The following is an 18,142-nucleotide window of genomic DNA, read 5'->3' as shown; positions in this document are numbered from 1 at the left end:
ATGTGCAGGTTGATGGTGGTCATACCGCTCTAACAATCAAAAACGTTTGCCCGACAGACGTAACGCTTATAATAGTAAAGATATAAAATGCCTTTTTCTTATCTAGTTCGCTTATGCTTGATATTTTTGTCTACAAATAACACGTCTATAGCGAACCGAAAGTGGATTTCCGGCCGTTAGGGGGGCTGTCTGTCACATATTGTTTGTGACCAGTCCCTGGGTACGGGCCTGACTGTTGGACTCCTGTTGTATGTAGTCCTTCAAGCTGTGACCTTCTGGGTGCAGGCTTCGCCTTGGTGCTCTGCTGTCTGTGTGCGTGGCTCGTCGTCGGTCTCCACAGGCGGTGTATCCATCTGGTGAGTGTTGCTCTCAGGATCAGTGGTGTTTGTCACGCACGCTATCTCTGTTGTGTCCTTTTTTCTCCTTTCGTCTTCAGGAGGACCCTGTTCCTCTGGTACACTCCTCCGTCGGAAGTCTCGACCATATATGATATCTCATACAACATTGCAGTGACTCTGCCTTTCTTCCAGACCTTACTCTAATCCTCTGAAAAGCTGTCAATCGTGGTTGTGTTGGTTATAATATCTGCTCTGCTGCTGCTGACGCGCCCGTAAGTCTTTAACGTCGTGGTCTGGGTTACTTGTTCGGGGCCGGAGGAGTGCCTACCTTGTGGCGTTATGCTGGGCTTGATCTCATGCCTTGTGTTGTGGTGTTTCAATGATCCAGGATTGCAAGGTATCGCTTTTCGGAAAAATTCTTTGCTGTCTTGTCTGCTATTCTTCCTTCCTGTTGCTCTGGCTGTGTTTGGCTACTTGTGTGGTGTTTTGGAATTCGGATGACGCAACCTGAGGGCCATCCTCACTGATGAGGCGGTTCCGACAGCCATGCCTTGCAAAGTGGTTCTTGAGCTTGAGGATGACAGCAGCTGAAGTGGTGCTTGCAGCCTGTCTATTTCCCAGAAATTGCTAAAGTAGTCCACAGTTAACATTTATTCGTTCTTGTCGAGCTCGAACAGATTGACTCCAACTTTCTCCCAGGGTCCGTTTGGCAGCTCGTGTGTCATTCGTGACTTGAGCGTTGCGATTTCGGCATGTTTTGCATGCTCCAACCAACACCTTCACTTCAGCAGACATTTATGACAAGCCAAATGTGACAAAAGTGTCGATTTTGGAAATCGTTAGACGAGGAAAGGAGTCGTATTATCCGTGTTTGGAAATAGTTAGAAAAGAAATGGAATTGCACTGTGAAATTGGAAAACGATGTGTGAGAATAGAAAATGGTGTCTGAAAACAGGAATCTGGACCTGAGACTTGCAAATGCCATATGCGAGAAAATTTTCGTTACATGTGTGGCTAAAATTGAAAGCGACTGTTGTGCGCGGGTTCGTTTATCAATACTTCTACACAAAAGTACTTCACAATTTATTAAAAAAAGGAGACATTTTGCTTTTCGTAGTATTTTACTAAGACTGTGAACATAATGTGGGGATCCGAAACAATTACGTGCCAGCTCCATTTTTATTTCCATAACATCGCGAGAAGAAGAACTAATCTAAAACACCGTAAATCAATCAACAAGCTACACGCACCCCATGAAATAGAAGAAGACCCAAAGAAAAAGGCTGTCGCACTAACACTGTTTTATTATCAAATAAGTATACATAATAAAATAATCTTTAAAAATCAGATCCTGATTATGGCGTATTGTCTCGTGATTGAGGTCTGCCGTCCGAGGCAATCGAGTGAGTCGACGAGGTCCTCTCTTCGGCTCAGAGATCTGAAAAAGACAAATTTTGAAAAAGCCGGACTGAACAGTGCCAATATTTGCATTTAGAGTTTCAGTGAATATATTTCCATAAAGCATTAACACGTTTTCTCAAATATCATCTATAACCTTGAACACTGATAACACTAAGTCACAGGGGGCTGTACTAACGTGTCAAGAAAACACACTTGTTCAACTGGAATGACACCGCCTAAATTGATAAGTCCTTAAAGCAACACTTAATGATAGGTGCTTCTTAGTTGCTTAGTGGACAGCTACACCCCTATGTTACGTGCCCAAACTGACCACAGGCCGTGGCCATTGGCTGCACAGCGGTATATGCAGCAGGCTCGACATGACGGAAAAACATGACGTGACGCTTCAAATAAGCCCATTTCACATCGAATAAGGAATCTGGAATTGCGCGTTTTCCAGGTTTTTCCGTCATGTCAGCAGGCTCAAATTAATACAACTTTTCACAAGAGTTTGCATCTGATTGCAACTAAGCAGTTGAGTCCAAAGTGAAAATGATAGGTAAGCAATTCAAGTTTCATTCATTCGTGCATTCGGATGATTTTTCGTCCCAGGAAAACAAACTGAAATCACAATTCAATTCCTTTGCAGTCAAACAAACAAACGTTGTTTCGCAGCTGGACTATCAAGCAGTCTCCCTGGAGCTCGATAGCCTTTGCCTCAATCTTTTAGTAGAGTTCCCAGATAAGCTTATTACATATCTTGAACACATGTTTTCACTTTTTTTGTCTTTGTGATAATGGCGCCCAAGATTTCTTGTTCAAAGTCATAGCAAGCAAAGTCAGTGGGAAAACTTAACAAGTGTGGACCACATGTGTCAATGGCAACTGAGTCTCACGTGAGAATGCTAGGTAAGCAAATAATGAATGACTAAATAGTGCAATGCAGCGTCAACTGGGAATTTGAACTAAAACCAAACCCCCTTCCAGATATAGGCTAATCCTATATAAGAAACCCAGCGTCTGAGACAGCCAGCAGGACTATGGTAAAAATTAACTGGCGTCATCTGGAAATTTTGGACTTAGACGCTTGTCCCAAATTGATTCTGGTCGTCTTCAGCCAAGACCGTTGGCTTGATATAACTCTCAACCACGTAATCTTCAGCCACTTTAGACAAGATTGGCGTTAATGATATAGGTCTTAAGTGTTTGTTAACATCCATTACTGGTGACTGCTTGGGTAGGCGACTCTCCCGGAAGCTTGAATTCAGAATATACGCTATTGGTGCAGCAAGCAAGTCTGCATTATCCTTAAGGAGCCAAGATGGTATCTGGTCGGGGCCCGACGCTTTGTTTGGGTGGAGGGCTAGCAATTTTTTCAGCGTTGAGTCTTCACCAACAGGTCTTGGACTTGGCTCAAGGGGCGCTGTGTCGTCGCACTCACCTCGACCACTAAGTGGTGTGAACCCATTCATAGGCGAGAGAAAGCTTGAGTTTATCATGTTTGCCAGGAGAGTGGAGTCTTTTGGGCCTCATCACCCTCACCACCGACGATATGCTGGAGATCAGCCAGGGGATCGGGACGCGCAGTTGGTGTGAGGCCACTTAGATGTTTAACTTCTCTCCACCAGACGCTGGCTTGCAAGACTTTAGATGTTTTATCTTTCCTTCGTAGAAGACTGCTCGACAGTTCTTCCTAGCACGGTTGACACGGTTGCGAAGGACCTTGAAGTCGGTCATATTACCGCTGGCCAGAGCCTGCTGACGGCACCGTATGAGTGATTTTAAGGAATCGTTAATCCACGTTGGAAACGATTTTCTTAGGTTTTATGGGTATTATCTGTTCAAGACCCGTAGAGATAATATTTTCGAGCATTTGGGTCTTCTCTTCTTTCAAATACGAGCTCATGGCGATCTTGTTTGATTCTTGAGGTCTCTCGAGAGCACAGTCCGTTTGGACGCGTTCGGCTGTTCACAGCGATCCAAGGGCTGAAGTTCGATAGTGCAATGATCTGAGAAACCAAAAGCGGGACGCTTGATGGGATCTTGGTAGAATGGCTTTATGTTCATAATAATGGGGTCTAGAGTACGATTACCACGCGTGGGGAACTTTACAATTTGCTTGAGTTGAAATGCATTTTGAAAGCCCCTAGTTTCAAGCCTGTTGAAAGTCTGCAACAATTCACTTTTGAAGTGAACCTATTCAATACAAACAAACTGTTAGTACTTAGAAAAGTATATCTATCCTATATCTATCCAGATCTATCCTATTCATCATTTGTTAAAAAATAACTGAGGTTGGTAGACAATTATTTAAAGCCTCATAATTGATCAAATAGGCAAAACAATAATAATACCCAACATCTAGAAACAAAGCACAAGCATATATAGAGACAAAAAAATTATTTGTTAAATGTAGATCATGAGACAAAAGTAATTACGTCCTTATTCTTTAAAATATTTTTAATTCAATTTTTTTTGGTCATATATTCACTTTACCTCATGCTCTTCGCCCGTATCTGATGTAGAATCCATGTCAGGATCATAGCCAGTCTAGAGAGGCCAAAAATAAGCCCAAAAACAATTATTAATAAAATAAGCTAAGTTAGTAATGATGATTCAGTTGGAACCTTGAACCTCTATAAAAAAGAGTCCGAAGAAACAAGTTATTTCCGTTCTTTAGCAGGACCAAAATTACAGTAAAGTGTAACAAAAATGGAAATGGAACAATTAACAAACCCTTGATATAACAGCAAACAGATTTCAGTCCAAATGTTATAGTTATCCGAAAATTACCATCCAAACATTTTCGATTTACAAACTCTCAAGAATTGAATAGATATACATTTATATTATATTTGCAGTTTTTCTTTATTTCCTTGGGAGAACAACTGGCTGAAATGGGTCTTCATTGAAAGCCCGCTACTATATGCAAGCCCTCCCTCCCTTTCTTCAGCTTCCTGCTGTCTGACTAGCTTTGCATTGCTCTGAGCTATCTTCTTCCTCTTTTGCAGTTCATCTGCATCTCTCTTGGCACCATTACCCTCTCTCGTCCCTTCGCCCCACTGTCAAACTGGATAATGGCAGACATAGCAGCCATTTCAATGGCCTTTGGGCCTTTGAATTTGTGTTTTGGCGCTTTTGTCCAAACCACACTGTTCAGACACTCATTTTGATTTTGTGAAAATCCTGGGAGGCATCGTAGAAGGAGGGAGCGGTCAGTAAGCCGAGTGAAGATAGGCTTGAGGAAGTCAAGAAAGACAACATTCAGGTGATGTGTCTGTGGCTCAACTTCCTTTCCATTTCTTACAAACCCACACCATGAGTTATTTCCCTTGGAACAGTACTGGTGCCTCTTTTTGCTGTCATCTGATAACACAGTGTGATGTAGCACCGCTAGAATCGCTTGACTCATTTGATCGATGCTGTTGTCAATGTTCTTTTGCGATTTGGCTTTCTTGTTTATGTTCCTTCTAATTGCTTTTCCATAGTACTCTTGTAGCTTTGATATTGTTTTATCTGATAGACGATGGCCCTTCCCGCCAACTGATTTTCCATCAGACAACTTTCCTTTAGTTTTCTTTTTCAATTCCCTCAAGGCCGTGCCCATTCGCTTTTGCACGTGCCCAATGCAATCAAGCTTGATGACTCGCCGACATTCTGCTGTTTCGTCCTCATGCTCTACCTTTCATTCTGTGTGGTCCTCAGTTAGAAGCCAGTTTTTATATTGTTTGCTCTGCCTTGCAATATTCTCATAGAGCTTGCACTTATCACAGCTCCCGTAAGTGTCCCACACGGCATTATATGCCCTTGAATCACCGTCGCATACCATATATTTATAGCGAAGACCAAAGTCTGTTGATCTTGCCCACAAATCCTTGGCAATCTCTACTTCCATATTCCCACTGCTGCCTTCAAATGTCTCTGAGCATGTTTCCTTGTGCCCCTTATACCAGTTGTGGTACTCCTCCGATGCTCGATCATATGCCTGGTTGTTGCATTCCCAACAAATTTTAGACTTGAATCCGTAGTCTAAAACCTCACCAGTGTCTACAGACATCACAAATCCAAATCCAAAATTTGCTGTATGGCCACGCTTAGACCACGTTCCATCGTAAGTGACAACAATATCGAAAACCTGATCATCATCAGTAGCAGATAAGTCCCCTGATAATTTCTGGCGAAGTCTTGCCCTTGAAGATTCTAAGTGCTCACTCACAGCTTTCTTGTGAGCGCTATAGAGTGTGTTCTGGTGGTCCTTCCAAGCTTGTGAGGACATAGGCTGGGGCATGTTCAATATCTCACATATCGTGGCCATACCTTCTCTCCCAATGCCGGTCTCAGCAGCAGCATACACAAGCCTTCTGTTGATATCCATGGCATGGCTTAGCATTCCAAGGATAAACCGGTAGCCAGGATCGGGATCTTCAGTATACGGCTTCGAACGGTTACTTGTCGTTGCCGAACTCGCAAGCTTCCTTTCGGAAGCAGTAAACACCTCCTCTTCTTCTGGAGTTTCCTCTTCGGAACTTCCGACAGGCCTAGAAGAAGAAGACCCTGTATCTTGTTTTGAAGATGAAGGCAAAACAGCGTCCTCGTGTTCGGATAGTCCGCCATCTTGTCCGGCTTCAGCACAATCTTCGCTAGCATTTGAGATCATTTCAGGCGAATCTTTTGCCTTTTCCCACGCTGGTCGGCCTCTAAAACTCTTCCTCTTTCCTTTTCTCGGCATTTCTAGGCCGTAGAACGTATTCGAATCGAGATAATGGAGCAAAAATGATGGTAAATATTGGAGTTGAGCGTATGGAATTGACAAATTGTATAGTTTGACAAAATTGTTCCTTCTAGGGTACTCAATGCATTGAGCAATTCATTCATCCCCTAAACTAGAGCCCAGACCCCAATTTATAATGTCCATCGTTTTCAGTGAGTTTGTAGCCTTTTTCCTTCAAGTTTTCGACCATTGTTTAAAAAAAAAACACTTCCAGTTTCCATGGTAACTAGTAACTTCTAATTACATGGCGGGATATTTTAATAACACCCTCACAAAAAAGCGTTGTATCTCTGGAAATACTCGGAATTTTTTTAATCTGTAAAAAGATCTAGAAAGATGAATAAATTATGCGATTGGGATAAGGTTTTTTCTGATTTGCAAAAAATGACCCAAAATCCAGGTAGAGAGTGGCCTAGCCCTGTCCAGATATAGGCTAATCCTGTATAAGGAGTCAAGCGTCTAAGACAGCCAGCAGGACTATGGCAAAAAATATCTATCCTGTGCAATACTTTTCCACTGTCCAATCTTATTGTTCACAATACAGTATTTTAGTATTTTTCCGATTTTTGAATATCATAACAGCTCTAATACTGTATGTCTTTCTTTTTCTGGAATAATGGAGATGAAAACATAATTTTCTCCGGTGTTGACACTATTAATCATATTGTTCACACTACAATAAAATCCTTTACCTTTTTTCACCATTTCATTCCTTTATATTCATTTATTCTATTCATTCACTTCATATTCAGTGAAGAAAATACTTGCTTTTTATTTGGTACAGGAGAAAGATGGTTTGTGTTTGCATTATGAAAATGAAGCCTGGGTATGTGAGGTATATTGTCGGGTATAACCCCCCGTTTCATCATTTTTAAAAGTAACTTGTATATACATATAGAATCCCACACAACATAATATCTTTAGTTCACAGCTTTAGTTTTCAGGGTATAAACAATAATTTTTGATAGCGTTTTGCACATTTCAATCGAGAGAAAGCATTTCAACAAACGTACCCAGTTAATGTCCATAAAAAATCCCTGGTTCAAATATTTACAGGCAAGTTTTATATCTACATTACAGCAATGAAAAAATCAAATACCATAGTTATAAAAGCTAGAAATATTGATTTATGAAATTTTTAGGCCATTAAAAGGATGAAAACAATAGCTTTAAAATAATTTGAAGTTCATGTATTTTCATTTTTGTCCTATATTTTCTATTGTGAAGAAAACCCGATGGCATTGGTACAAGTGCAACTAAATTGATGATAAGGTCTTGAGTATCTAACTAACTACCCATTTATAATTACTCATCTACTGTTCATAATCATATATTAACAGTGTGCCAATTTTGGTGTCACCTACTAAATAGCTTTCCCCTTGTTGAACTTCTTTGCTTTTCTGCTTGCTTTGCACCTAGCTTTTCTTTTTATGAGTTGCTTGTTGTTTTCTTCTAAAAGAGAAAATGTTTCTTTAGCTTATGTTTATCCAATCACATTGTTTTCCCCATACAATTAATATTGTCCAAAAACTGGTAATCGACCAAGTTTGTGTGTTTGCAAATCTGCTGTACTGTATAGTAAACTGAATATCATGTACAGATACAATTGATGTAATTGTTTTCAACTTATAAAGATAGCCTGGGCTCAGACCAATATTTTAGTACGGATAACTGTTTTCCACTATGAATAGTGCAGGCACTTGTAAACTGCAAGAATTATCCTTAAGGCTTAAACAAATTGTTGAAAAATGAGTGCACTGGATAAACTGCTTCCATGTTGTTTCATATGTGGTCTGTCTATCGAATTACCTATTTTGGTGTCATTGCCCCCTATGAAAGTCTGCAACAATTCACTTTTGAAGTGAACCTATTCAATACAAACAAACTGTTAGTACTTAGAAAAGTATATCTATCCTATATCTATCCAGATCTATCCTATTCATCATTTGTTAAAAAATAACTGAGGTTGGTAGACAATTATTTAAAGCCTCATAATCGATCAAATAGGCAAAACAATAATAATACCCAACATCTAGAAACAAAGCACAAGCATATATAGAGACAAAAAAATTATTTGTTAAATGTAGATCATGAGACAAAAGTTATTACGTCCTTATTCTTTAAAATATTTTTCATTCAATTTTTTTTGGTCATATATTCACTTTACCTCATGCTCTTCGCCCGTATCTGATGTAGAATCCATGTCAGGATCATAGCCAGTCTAGAGAGGCAAAAAATAAGCCCAAAAGCAATTATTAATAAAATAAGCTAAGTTAGTAATGATGATTCAGTTGGAACCTTGAACCTCTATAAAAAAGAGTCCGAAGAAACAAGTTATTTCCGTTCTTTAGCAGGACCAAAATTACAGTAAAGTGTAACAAAAATGGAAATGGAACAATTAACAAACCCTTGATATAACAGCAAACAGATTTCAGTCCAAATATTATAGTTATCCGAAAATTACCATCCAAACATTTTCGATTTACAAACTCTCAAGAATTGAATAGATATACATTTATATTATATTTGCAGTTTTTCTTTATTTCCTTGGGAGAACAACTGCCTGAAATGGGTCTTCATTGAAAGCCCGCTACTATATGCAAGCCCTCCCTCCCTTTCTTCAGCTTCCTGCTGTCTGACTAGCTTTGCATTGCTCTGAGCTATCTTCTTCCTCTTTTGCAGTTCATCTGCATCTCTCTTGGCACCATTACCCTCTCTCGTCCCTTCGCCCCACTGTCAAACTGGATAATGGCAGACATAGCAGCCATTTCAATGGCCTTTGGGCCTTTGAATTTGTGTTTTGGCGCTTTTGTCCAAACCACACTGTTCAGACACTCATTTTGATTTTGTGAAAATCCTGGGAGGCATCGTAGAAGGAGGGAGCGGTCAGTAAGCCGAGTGAAGATAGGCTTGAGGAAGTCAAGAAAGACAACATTCAGGTGATGTGTCTGTGGCTCAACTTCCTTTCCATTTCTTACAAACCCACACCATGAGTTATTTCCCTTGGAACAGTACTGGTGCCTCTTTTTGCTGTCATCTGATAACACAGTGTGATGTAGCACCGCTAGAATCGCTTGACTCATTTGATCGATGCTGTTGTCAATGTTCTTTTGCGATTTGGCTTTCTTGTTTATGTTCCTTCTAATTGCTTTTCCATAGTACTCTTGTAGCTTCGATATTGTTTTATCTGATAGACGATGGCCCTTCCCGCCAACTGATTTTCCATCAGACAACTTTCCTTTAGTTTTCTTTTTCAATTCCCTCAAGGCCGTGCCCATTCGCTTTTGCACGTGCCCAATGCAATCAAGCTTGATGACTCGCCGACATTCTGCTGTTTCGTCCTCATGCTCTACCTTTCATTCTGTGTGGTCCTCAGTTAGAAGCCAGTTTTTATATTGTTTGCTCTGCCTTGCAATATTCTCATAGAGCTTGCACTTATCACAGCTCCCGTAAGTGTCCCACACGGCATTATATGCCCTTGAATCACCGTCGCATACCATATATTTATAGCGAAGACCAAAGTCTGTTGATCTTGCCCACAAATCCTTGGCAATCTCTACTTCCATATTCCCACTGCTGCCTTCAAATGTCTCTGAGCATGTTTCCTTGTGCCCCTTATACCAGTTGTGGTACTCCTCCGATGCTCGATCATATGCCTGGTTGTTGCATTCCCAACAAATTTTAGACTTGAATCCGTAGTCTAAAACCTCACCAGTGTCTACAGACATCACAAATCCAAATCCAAAATTTGCTGTATGGCCACGCTTAGACCACGTTCCATCGTAAGTGACAACAATATCGAAAACCTGATCATCATCAGTAGCAGATAAGTCCCCTGATAATTTCTGGCGAAGTCTTGCCCTTGAAGATTCTAAGTGCTCACTCACAGCTTTCTTGTGAGCGCTATAGAGTGTGTTCTGGTGGTCCTTCCAAGCTTGTGAGGACATAGGCTGGGGCATGTTCAATATCTCACATATCGTGGCCATACCTTCTCTCCCAATGCCGGTCTCAGCAGCAGCATACACAAGCCTTCTGTTGATATCCATGGCATGGCTTAGCATTCCAAGGATAAACCGGTAGCCAGGATCGGGATCTTCAGTATACGGCTTCGAACGGTTACTTGTCGTTGCCGAACTCGCAAGCTTCCTTTCGGAAGCAGTAAACACCTCCTCTTCTTCTGGAGTTTCCTCTTCGGAACTTCCGACAGGCCTAGAAGAAGAAGACCCTGTATCTTGTTTTGAAGATGAAGGCAAAACAGCGTCCTCGTGTTCGGATAGTCCGCCATCTTGTCCGGCTTCAGCACAATCTTCGCTAGCATTTGAGATCATTTCAGGCGAATCTTTTGCCTTTTCCCACGCTGGTCGGCCTCTAAAACTCTTCCTCTTTCCTTTTCTCGGCATTTCTAGGCCGTAGAACGTATTCGAATCGAGATAATGGAGCAAAAATGATGGTAAATATTGGAGTTGAGCGTATGGAATTGACAAATTGTATAGTTTAACAAAATTGTTCCTTCTAGGGTACTCAATGCATTGAGCAATTCATTCATCCCCTAAAGTAGAGCCCAGACCCCAATTTATAATGTCCATCGTTTTCAGTGAGTTTGTAGCCTTTTTCCTTCAAGTTTTCGACCATTGTTTAAAAAAAAAACACTTCCAGTTTCCATGGTAACTAGTAACTTCTAATTACATGGCGGGATATTTTAATAACACCCTCACAAAAAAGCGTTGTATCTCTGGAAATACTCGGAATTTTTTTAATCTGTAAAAAGATCTAGAAAGATGAATAAATTATGCGATTGGGATAAGGTTTTTTCTGATTTGCAAAAAATGACCCAAAATCCAGGTAGAGAGTGGCCTAGCCCTGTCCAGATATAGGCTAATCCTGTATAAGGAGTCAAGCGTCTAAGACAGCCAGCAGGACTATGGCAAAAAATATCTATCCTGTGCAATACTTTTCCACTGTCCAATCTTATTGTTCACAATACAGTATTTTAGTATTTTTCCGATTTTTGAATATCATAACAGCTCTAATACTGTATGTCTTTCTTTTTCTGGAATAATGGAGATGAAAACATAATTTTCTCCGGTGTTGACACTATTAATCATATTGTTCACACTACAATAAAATCCTTTACCTTTTTTCACCATTTCATTCCTTTATATTCATTTATTCTATTCATTCACTTCATATTCAGTGAAGAAAATACTTGCTTTTTATTTGGTACAGGAGAAAGATGGTTTGTGTTTGCATTATGAAAATGAAGCCTGGGTATGTGAGGTATATTGTCGGGTATAACCCCCCGTTTCATCATTTTTAAAAGTAACTTGTATATACATATAGAATCCCACACAACATAATATCTTTAGTTCACAGCTTTAGTTTTCAGGGTATAAACAATAATTTTTGATAGCGTTTTGCACATTTCAATCGAGAGAAAGCATTTCAACAAACGTACCCAGTTAATGTCCATAAAAAATCCCTGGTTCAAATATTTACAGGCAAGTTTTATATCTACATTACAGCAATGAAAAAATCAAATACCATAGTTATAAAAGCTAGAAATATTGATTTATGAAATTTTTAGGCCATTAAAAGGATGAAAACAATAGCTTTAAAATAATTTGAAGTTCATGTATTTTCATTTTTGTCCTATATTTTCTATTGTGAAGAAAACCCGATGGCATTGGTACAAGTGCAACTAAATTGATGATAAGGTCTTGAGTATCTAACTAACTACCCATTTATAATTACTCATCTACTGTTCATAATCATATATTAACAGTGTGCCAATTTTGGTGTCACCTACTAAATAGCTTTCCCCTTGTTGAACTTCTTTGCTTTTCTGCTTGCTTTGCACCTAGCTTTTCTTTTTATGAGTTGCTTGTTGTTTTCTTCTAAAAGAGAAAATGTTTCTTTAGCTTATGTTTATCCAATCACATTGTTTTCCCCATACAATTAATATTGTCCAAAAACTGGTAATCGACCAAGTTTGTGTGTTTGCAAATCTGCTGTACTGTATAGTAAACTGAATATCATGTACAGATACAATTGATGTAATTGTTTTCAACTTATAAAGATAGCCTGGGCTCAGACCAATATTTTAGTACGGATAACTGTTTTCCACTATGAATAGTGCAGGCACTTGTAAACTGCAAGAATTATCCTTAAGGCTTAAACAAATTGTTGAAAAATGAGTGCACTGGATAAACTGCTTCCATGTTGTTTCATATGTGGTCTGTCTATCGAATTACCTATTTTGGTGTCATTGCCCCCTATGAAAGTCTGCAACAATTCACTTTTGAAGTGAACCTATTCAATACAAACAAACTGTTAGTACTTAGAAAAGTATATCTATCCTATATCTATCCAGATCTATCCTATTCATCATTTGTTAAAAAATAACTGAGGTTGGTAGACAATTATTTAAAGCCTCATAATCGATCAAATAGGCAAAACAATAATAATACCCAACATCTAGAAACAAAGCACAAGCATATATAGAGACAAAAAAATTATTTGTTAAATGTAGATCATGAGACAAAAGTTATTACGTCCTTATTCTTTAAAATATTTTTCATTCAATTTTTTTTGGTCATATATTCACTTTACCTCATGCTCTTCGCCCGTATCTGATGTAGAATCCATGTCAGGATCATAGCCAGTCTAGAGAGGCAAAAAATAAGCCCAAAAGCAATTATTAATAAAATAAGCTAAGTTAGTAATGATGATTCAGTTGGAACCTTGAACCTCTATAAAAAAGAGTCCGAAGAAACAAGTTATTTCCGTTCTTTAGCTGGACCAAAATTACAGTAAAGTGTAACAAAAATGGAAATGGAACAATTAACAAACCCTTGATATAACAGCAAACAGATTTCAGTCCAAATATTATAGTTATCCGAAAATTACCATCCAAACATTTTCGATTTCGTATTTGAGTATAAAAATGCTCTAAACATACAAAAAAAAAAGACATAACAAATAATAAGTATAATATTTATTTAACAGGTAAATAAAACTTACTTTGGTTGCAAAACCTACATACTACCATACAAAGTTCTGAAATGTCAATGGAGGAGCAGGATGTCATACTACTTGATATCCATTCAGTGATTTGGACATTCATTATGATTAAGGCAGTAAAAAGTTAGTCTACTATTCGCAAGCCAATTTGTTACAATCCCGTAACATATCTCTCACATACTACTTTCAAAAGTATCCACTTTATCAGCATTTTTATTGTTTAATTAAGTCATTCTACACATTTGCTTTATAAATGTTAAATATCGTTGTACACACATAGTTGTGGAAAATATCTGTAGCCAAGTACAGCAGTTAAGTTATTTTAATCCTTATGTTGTCTTAGATTCCCAGAAAAAAACATCCGAAATTAGCCTAAAAAGCGTGGGAAATAAAACTGTGTTAAGTTTTTCGCCTGAATTTTTTTACGACCTTAATTTTTCGTGGTTATTTATTGGCTAATGGCACAACATCTGCAAAAGATTATATCATCAGCATAGTGTGTGTGGTTGAGCTTCAGCATAGGCTTACAAACACATTGAAAATGAAATTCCATCTCCTACTCACCTTGTGATCAACAGTTTTCTTGTTGTCTTCATTCCTTCTCTTTTTCTTTTTTTCCTTTTTTTCATTTATGCATAGGGCTTTGAGGATGACCCTTCTATCAAAAGTGCTGAAGTTGACATCTATTAAAGAATAAATTGTGATGTTAATGGGCCATCAATAAAATAGAAGAAAATTATATGTGCAACCGACATACTGCAGCAAAGCTGGCCTAGTGTGTCAGTGCATTGGCTTCTCACTGCTGTGGCGATCAAATTTGGGTGTTACAAGTAACTTCATGTGCTTCCAAAGTCCTCTCGAATAAGGACTATTAACCACAGGATCTTCAAACTGCACTACACTAACCTGAATCGAAGGGATGTAAAAGAAGCACTGGCAGTGACCACCCTTTAAGTGATAGTGCTTATATAAACTAACAATACACACGTGGGGCACTTGATTTGGAGCCTTGCTCTGCTGTGCCTTTATAACCAATATAACTGGTGGGAGTTTAGTAAATTGCAAGTACAGAACATAATTTAACCATCTTTGAATTATTGATGTAAAGTGCACCTTGTTTTCAAAAGCCATGCAGTTATACAGTACATTTTACAGTGCATTTGTCTTTAAATTTTTGAGTAACATCAAATTGACGTCAAAACAACTTGCGACAGTAAACAGAGTAAACAACATTCATGCCTACATCTCCCCTTACTAAGGGGGCCATCATTTAAAGCTTGGGTGGGAGCAAATTTGCTGCCAATAGTGCACAGCGATAATGCAACTCTGAATGATAATCTTTTAAGTACAGTGGAACCTCTATATAACGGACACAGTCGGGACCGTGAAAAGTGTCCGTTATATAGAGGTGTCCGCTTAATGGAGGTCGACTTTTTTTCGATCAAATTCGAGAGTGAACACATTTTTTATTGACTTTAACTACCTTAGAGTGCATAACTAGCAGTCTCCGTACATTTTTTTTCGCAATTTTCATATTGCTTGAGACGCGATTGTCTAAAGCATTTGGTGTACTGTATAACACCTGAAACAAAACAATGGTGAAGTGTACACGTAGTCTACCGTCTACCGTAGTTTGCTTCTTTTGTCCTGCTAATTGTAAAGAATACAGAATGTCATTTGCGCGAGCAAAAAGAAGAGACAGTTCCTCGTGCCCTTTGTCTTGGGCGAATTGACGAAGACGTTCACCATGCAATGTAGCTTCTGCTAATGTCAGGGTCGTCTCCTTTGTCCCTACTATCTGTACGTCGGGTTCATTGTCATCACTATTTGTTTCATCTTCCTCTTGAGTTATATCGTCCTGATCAAATAGAATCTGCCTGGCCTGGTCTCTCCAGTCTGCACGGGTTGGATCTAAAGCTAGCTGACAGGTTGGCTCGTTAGCATCAATATCTAAAAATTCCTGTGCGGTGCAGGGAGCACCTAGCGTTGCTAACATGGTGTCGATTTGTTGATGCTGTACAAGATCTTCTCCCTCAAACGGATCGTCGTCTAATTCTACATCGTATCAGAGGCCTTTCAAGTCGTTTCAACGAGTTCGTTACTGTTAAATATGCTGATTACATTTGATTAATTGTACAATCGGTTGTATCTACTTGTATCTCTGACTCACCTGTAATCCAGTCTATACTGCGAAAGGTTGAATTAAACTTATTATTATTATTATTAAGATAAATTACAGAAAGAAGGGTTTGAGGTTGCAGCATAACACAAAAACCAAGCAGCATTAATGACCATTTTGTCATCAATTCGAGCTGTACAAGTCTCAGCGTATTTTGCTTACTTTTTGTAAAATAAAGTTTCTAAGCAAAGTGTATCGTTAATGGTTATGTCGTTTGGCCGGTTCCATGAAATTATTATAAGAATTCTCGGAAAAGGTAACCACGGTGTCCGCTGAATAGAGGTAAAAAATACAGAGATTGTTTAAGACAGGACCGTGAAATATGTCCGCGTCCGCTTAATAGAGGTGTCCACTTAATGGAGGTATCATTTACTAAATTTAAGTGGCAAAAAATTCGGGACTTTGGATGGTTTCCGCTGAATAGAGGGTGTCCGCTTAATAGAGGTCCGTTATATAGAGGTTCCACTGTACCAACCTTCTGCACGGGCAACAACTAGGTTGGAACCAATAGCACGCAACACCAACAGTATTGGTTCCCTCCCATGGCCATGATTTCTGGAAACTAAAAAAAGTTACAAGAGGGAATGACTAAACCGTTAGTGTGTTTTAGAACATAGTGGCTCTTGGGTAAATGTGAATGTTAAGACTAAATCTAGTTTGGAAAGGCATGGAGACTCGATTGCCAAACTTTGAGTACTTAAAACTCAGAATAATCCATGCGCAATCCAGCACCAAAACATGTTGAAAACATAGCTTAGATTTCAATAGGAAGGAAGCCTCGTGGCACCGATTGACAAACCTCACTAATAACTTTAAGCTTTTTTACTGTTAAGAAAATGCTTTGTCCTTTGACCTTTTAACAGCCCCCCCCCCCAATAATATTCAATAAGGTACAGTTGCATCACCACCATGCTTCAAACTGAGGTGTTTAACTATTAAAAATACTATACCTGTCCTCTCATCACCTGTGCCTTTGAAACACACACAGGTTTGTCTTCGACATCCCTTACAAAACAAAGCCAACAGTATTAAATTTGAATAAAAAACATTTTAAACAACATGGGTCAAGAGGCTGAGAAGCAAACTGAGTAAAGATTTGTAGTAATGCTAAACAACATTGTTGGGGTTTAACTCAATTTTATTGATTGCTGACATTTTATCCATGACTGTAGTGTTTACCTGAAAAAACTTGCCAGCATGTCGTTGGCTGGCTCATCTGGTTCAACCCCTGAGCAGATAAGCAGTGATCTGCCAGAGTACTTGGCTTGTATACATGCCTAAACAAAGCATCATTCCATTGTTACACAATTTTAGGAAAACTATAATACTGTAGATGTTTTATATACAAGAATATGTGCAAGAAAATGACGATGAAACTAACATAAACAGTAATATGGCAATTTATTACCCTAAATGTTACGACTCAGGCGAAAACCTTACCCGCGAATTTTGTTTTAGCAAGTCAAGAGCTTTTTGATTGGATCTCGTGTGGTCAGGATACCGGACCAATCAAAACTTGAAGAATGAGTCCATTTGTAAAATGAGCTTCAAATTATTAACTATAACACACAGCGTGTTGTCATCTTGAAGACTGAATTTTATTTTTCTTTGTTTAAGAACATATGGGCAGAAATACTAGACTTTAATTAAAAAATTTAAAGGTTCTTTATATGATGGTCGCTCCTACCCTGGTTCCAGAGCCTTGAACGTCTATATTTAGCGGCCAGCAGAGTGTTGCTGTGCCCGAGGAGCCTGTTGCAAGCCTCACTGGCCACTAAATAGAGAAGTTCGAGGCTCCGGAACCAGGGTAGGTCACTCCATGAGAAAAGGAAAGAAATTATGAGGCTTTAAAATATAAATGTGTTAAACATTTTGCTCTTCCATAACGATGAGATTGAAGATATGTACAGTAGGATATCTCTATAATAGCAAAGTGGCTTTAGGATCCATAAACTACAGAAGTATGTTTAAATATAGTGTTGCAACTCAGTATGCCTTAATCTAAAGTAACCCAAAATATAAGAACCTCTTTTGCCCTGGAGAAAATCTAGGTTCTCACCCACAGATTTATTTTACTGTACCTGATGGTAATTTTCGAGTACCACACACAGGTCCCCAAGTGCAGTGCCTGTGTGTGATACCACATCTGGCCCTTTGTGATACTTTGGTTCAGAAAACCAAACTCATACTCCTCCTTCCTTACTGTTCCAACTAAATAAAAAGAACCATTGCCTATTACAATTCCAACAATATGTATAACGAGAAATTTGTATTGAAGCTATAACATAAATAGTATACTATTTCAAACACACAAGTGGCCTTCATAAAGCAATTAAACTATTGCAATTGAATTAATACAGTATAATGGATCTCTATAGTGAAATGATTGTATAAAAATATGGCAGCTCTTTTGCCTTACTATCCTCTGTTCTC

The 18,142-nt window shown here is 38.8% G+C and overlaps 1 protein-coding gene across 3 annotated transcripts; it reads right to left on the bottom strand.

Moving 5' to 3' along the window:
• Positions 1-1,828: 1,828 nt before the first annotated feature.
• LOC5520998 lies at positions 1,829-16,710 on the bottom strand. Of its 3 annotated transcripts, XM_048727317.1 has the most exons (10): positions 16,660-16,710; positions 16,185-16,271; positions 14,095-14,213; positions 13,120-13,173; positions 12,762-12,819; positions 12,317-12,404; positions 8,678-8,731; positions 8,320-8,377; positions 4,236-7,962; positions 1,829-3,935 (listed from the first exon to the last, which is right to left on the bottom strand). In XM_048727317.1, the coding sequence occupies exon 9, from the start codon at positions 6,466-6,468 to the stop codon at positions 5,425-5,427; it is 1,044 nt and encodes a 347-aa protein (XP_048583274.1). In that variant the 5' UTR covers positions 6,469-7,962; positions 8,320-8,377; positions 8,678-8,731; positions 12,317-12,404; positions 12,762-12,819; positions 13,120-13,173; positions 14,095-14,213; positions 16,185-16,271; positions 16,660-16,710; the 3' UTR covers positions 1,829-3,935; positions 4,236-5,424. The 3 variants fall into 3 exon arrangements, with proteins under 3 accessions (XP_048583274.1, XP_048583267.1, XP_048583276.1); XM_048727310.1 differs by lacking the exons at positions 12,317-12,404; positions 12,762-12,819; positions 13,120-13,173; ... (1 more) ...; positions 16,185-16,271; positions 16,660-16,710 and having other exon boundaries at positions 4,236-4,289; positions 7,875-7,962; positions 8,678-11,023; XM_048727319.1 differs by lacking the exons at positions 12,317-12,404; positions 12,762-12,819; positions 13,120-13,173; ... (1 more) ...; positions 16,185-16,271; positions 16,660-16,710 and having other exon boundaries at positions 4,236-7,959; positions 8,678-11,023.
• Between the last annotated feature and the right edge of the window lie 1,432 nt (positions 16,711-18,142).

This window comes from Nematostella vectensis, chromosome 1 (genome assembly GCF_932526225.1).
Source record: "Nematostella vectensis chromosome 1, jaNemVect1.1, whole genome shotgun sequence".
NCBI lineage: Eukaryota > Metazoa > Cnidaria > Anthozoa > Actiniaria > Edwardsiidae > Nematostella > Nematostella vectensis.
The sequence above is the reverse complement of the archived record's forward strand: the minus strand, read 5'-3'. Positions and strand labels throughout refer to the sequence as shown.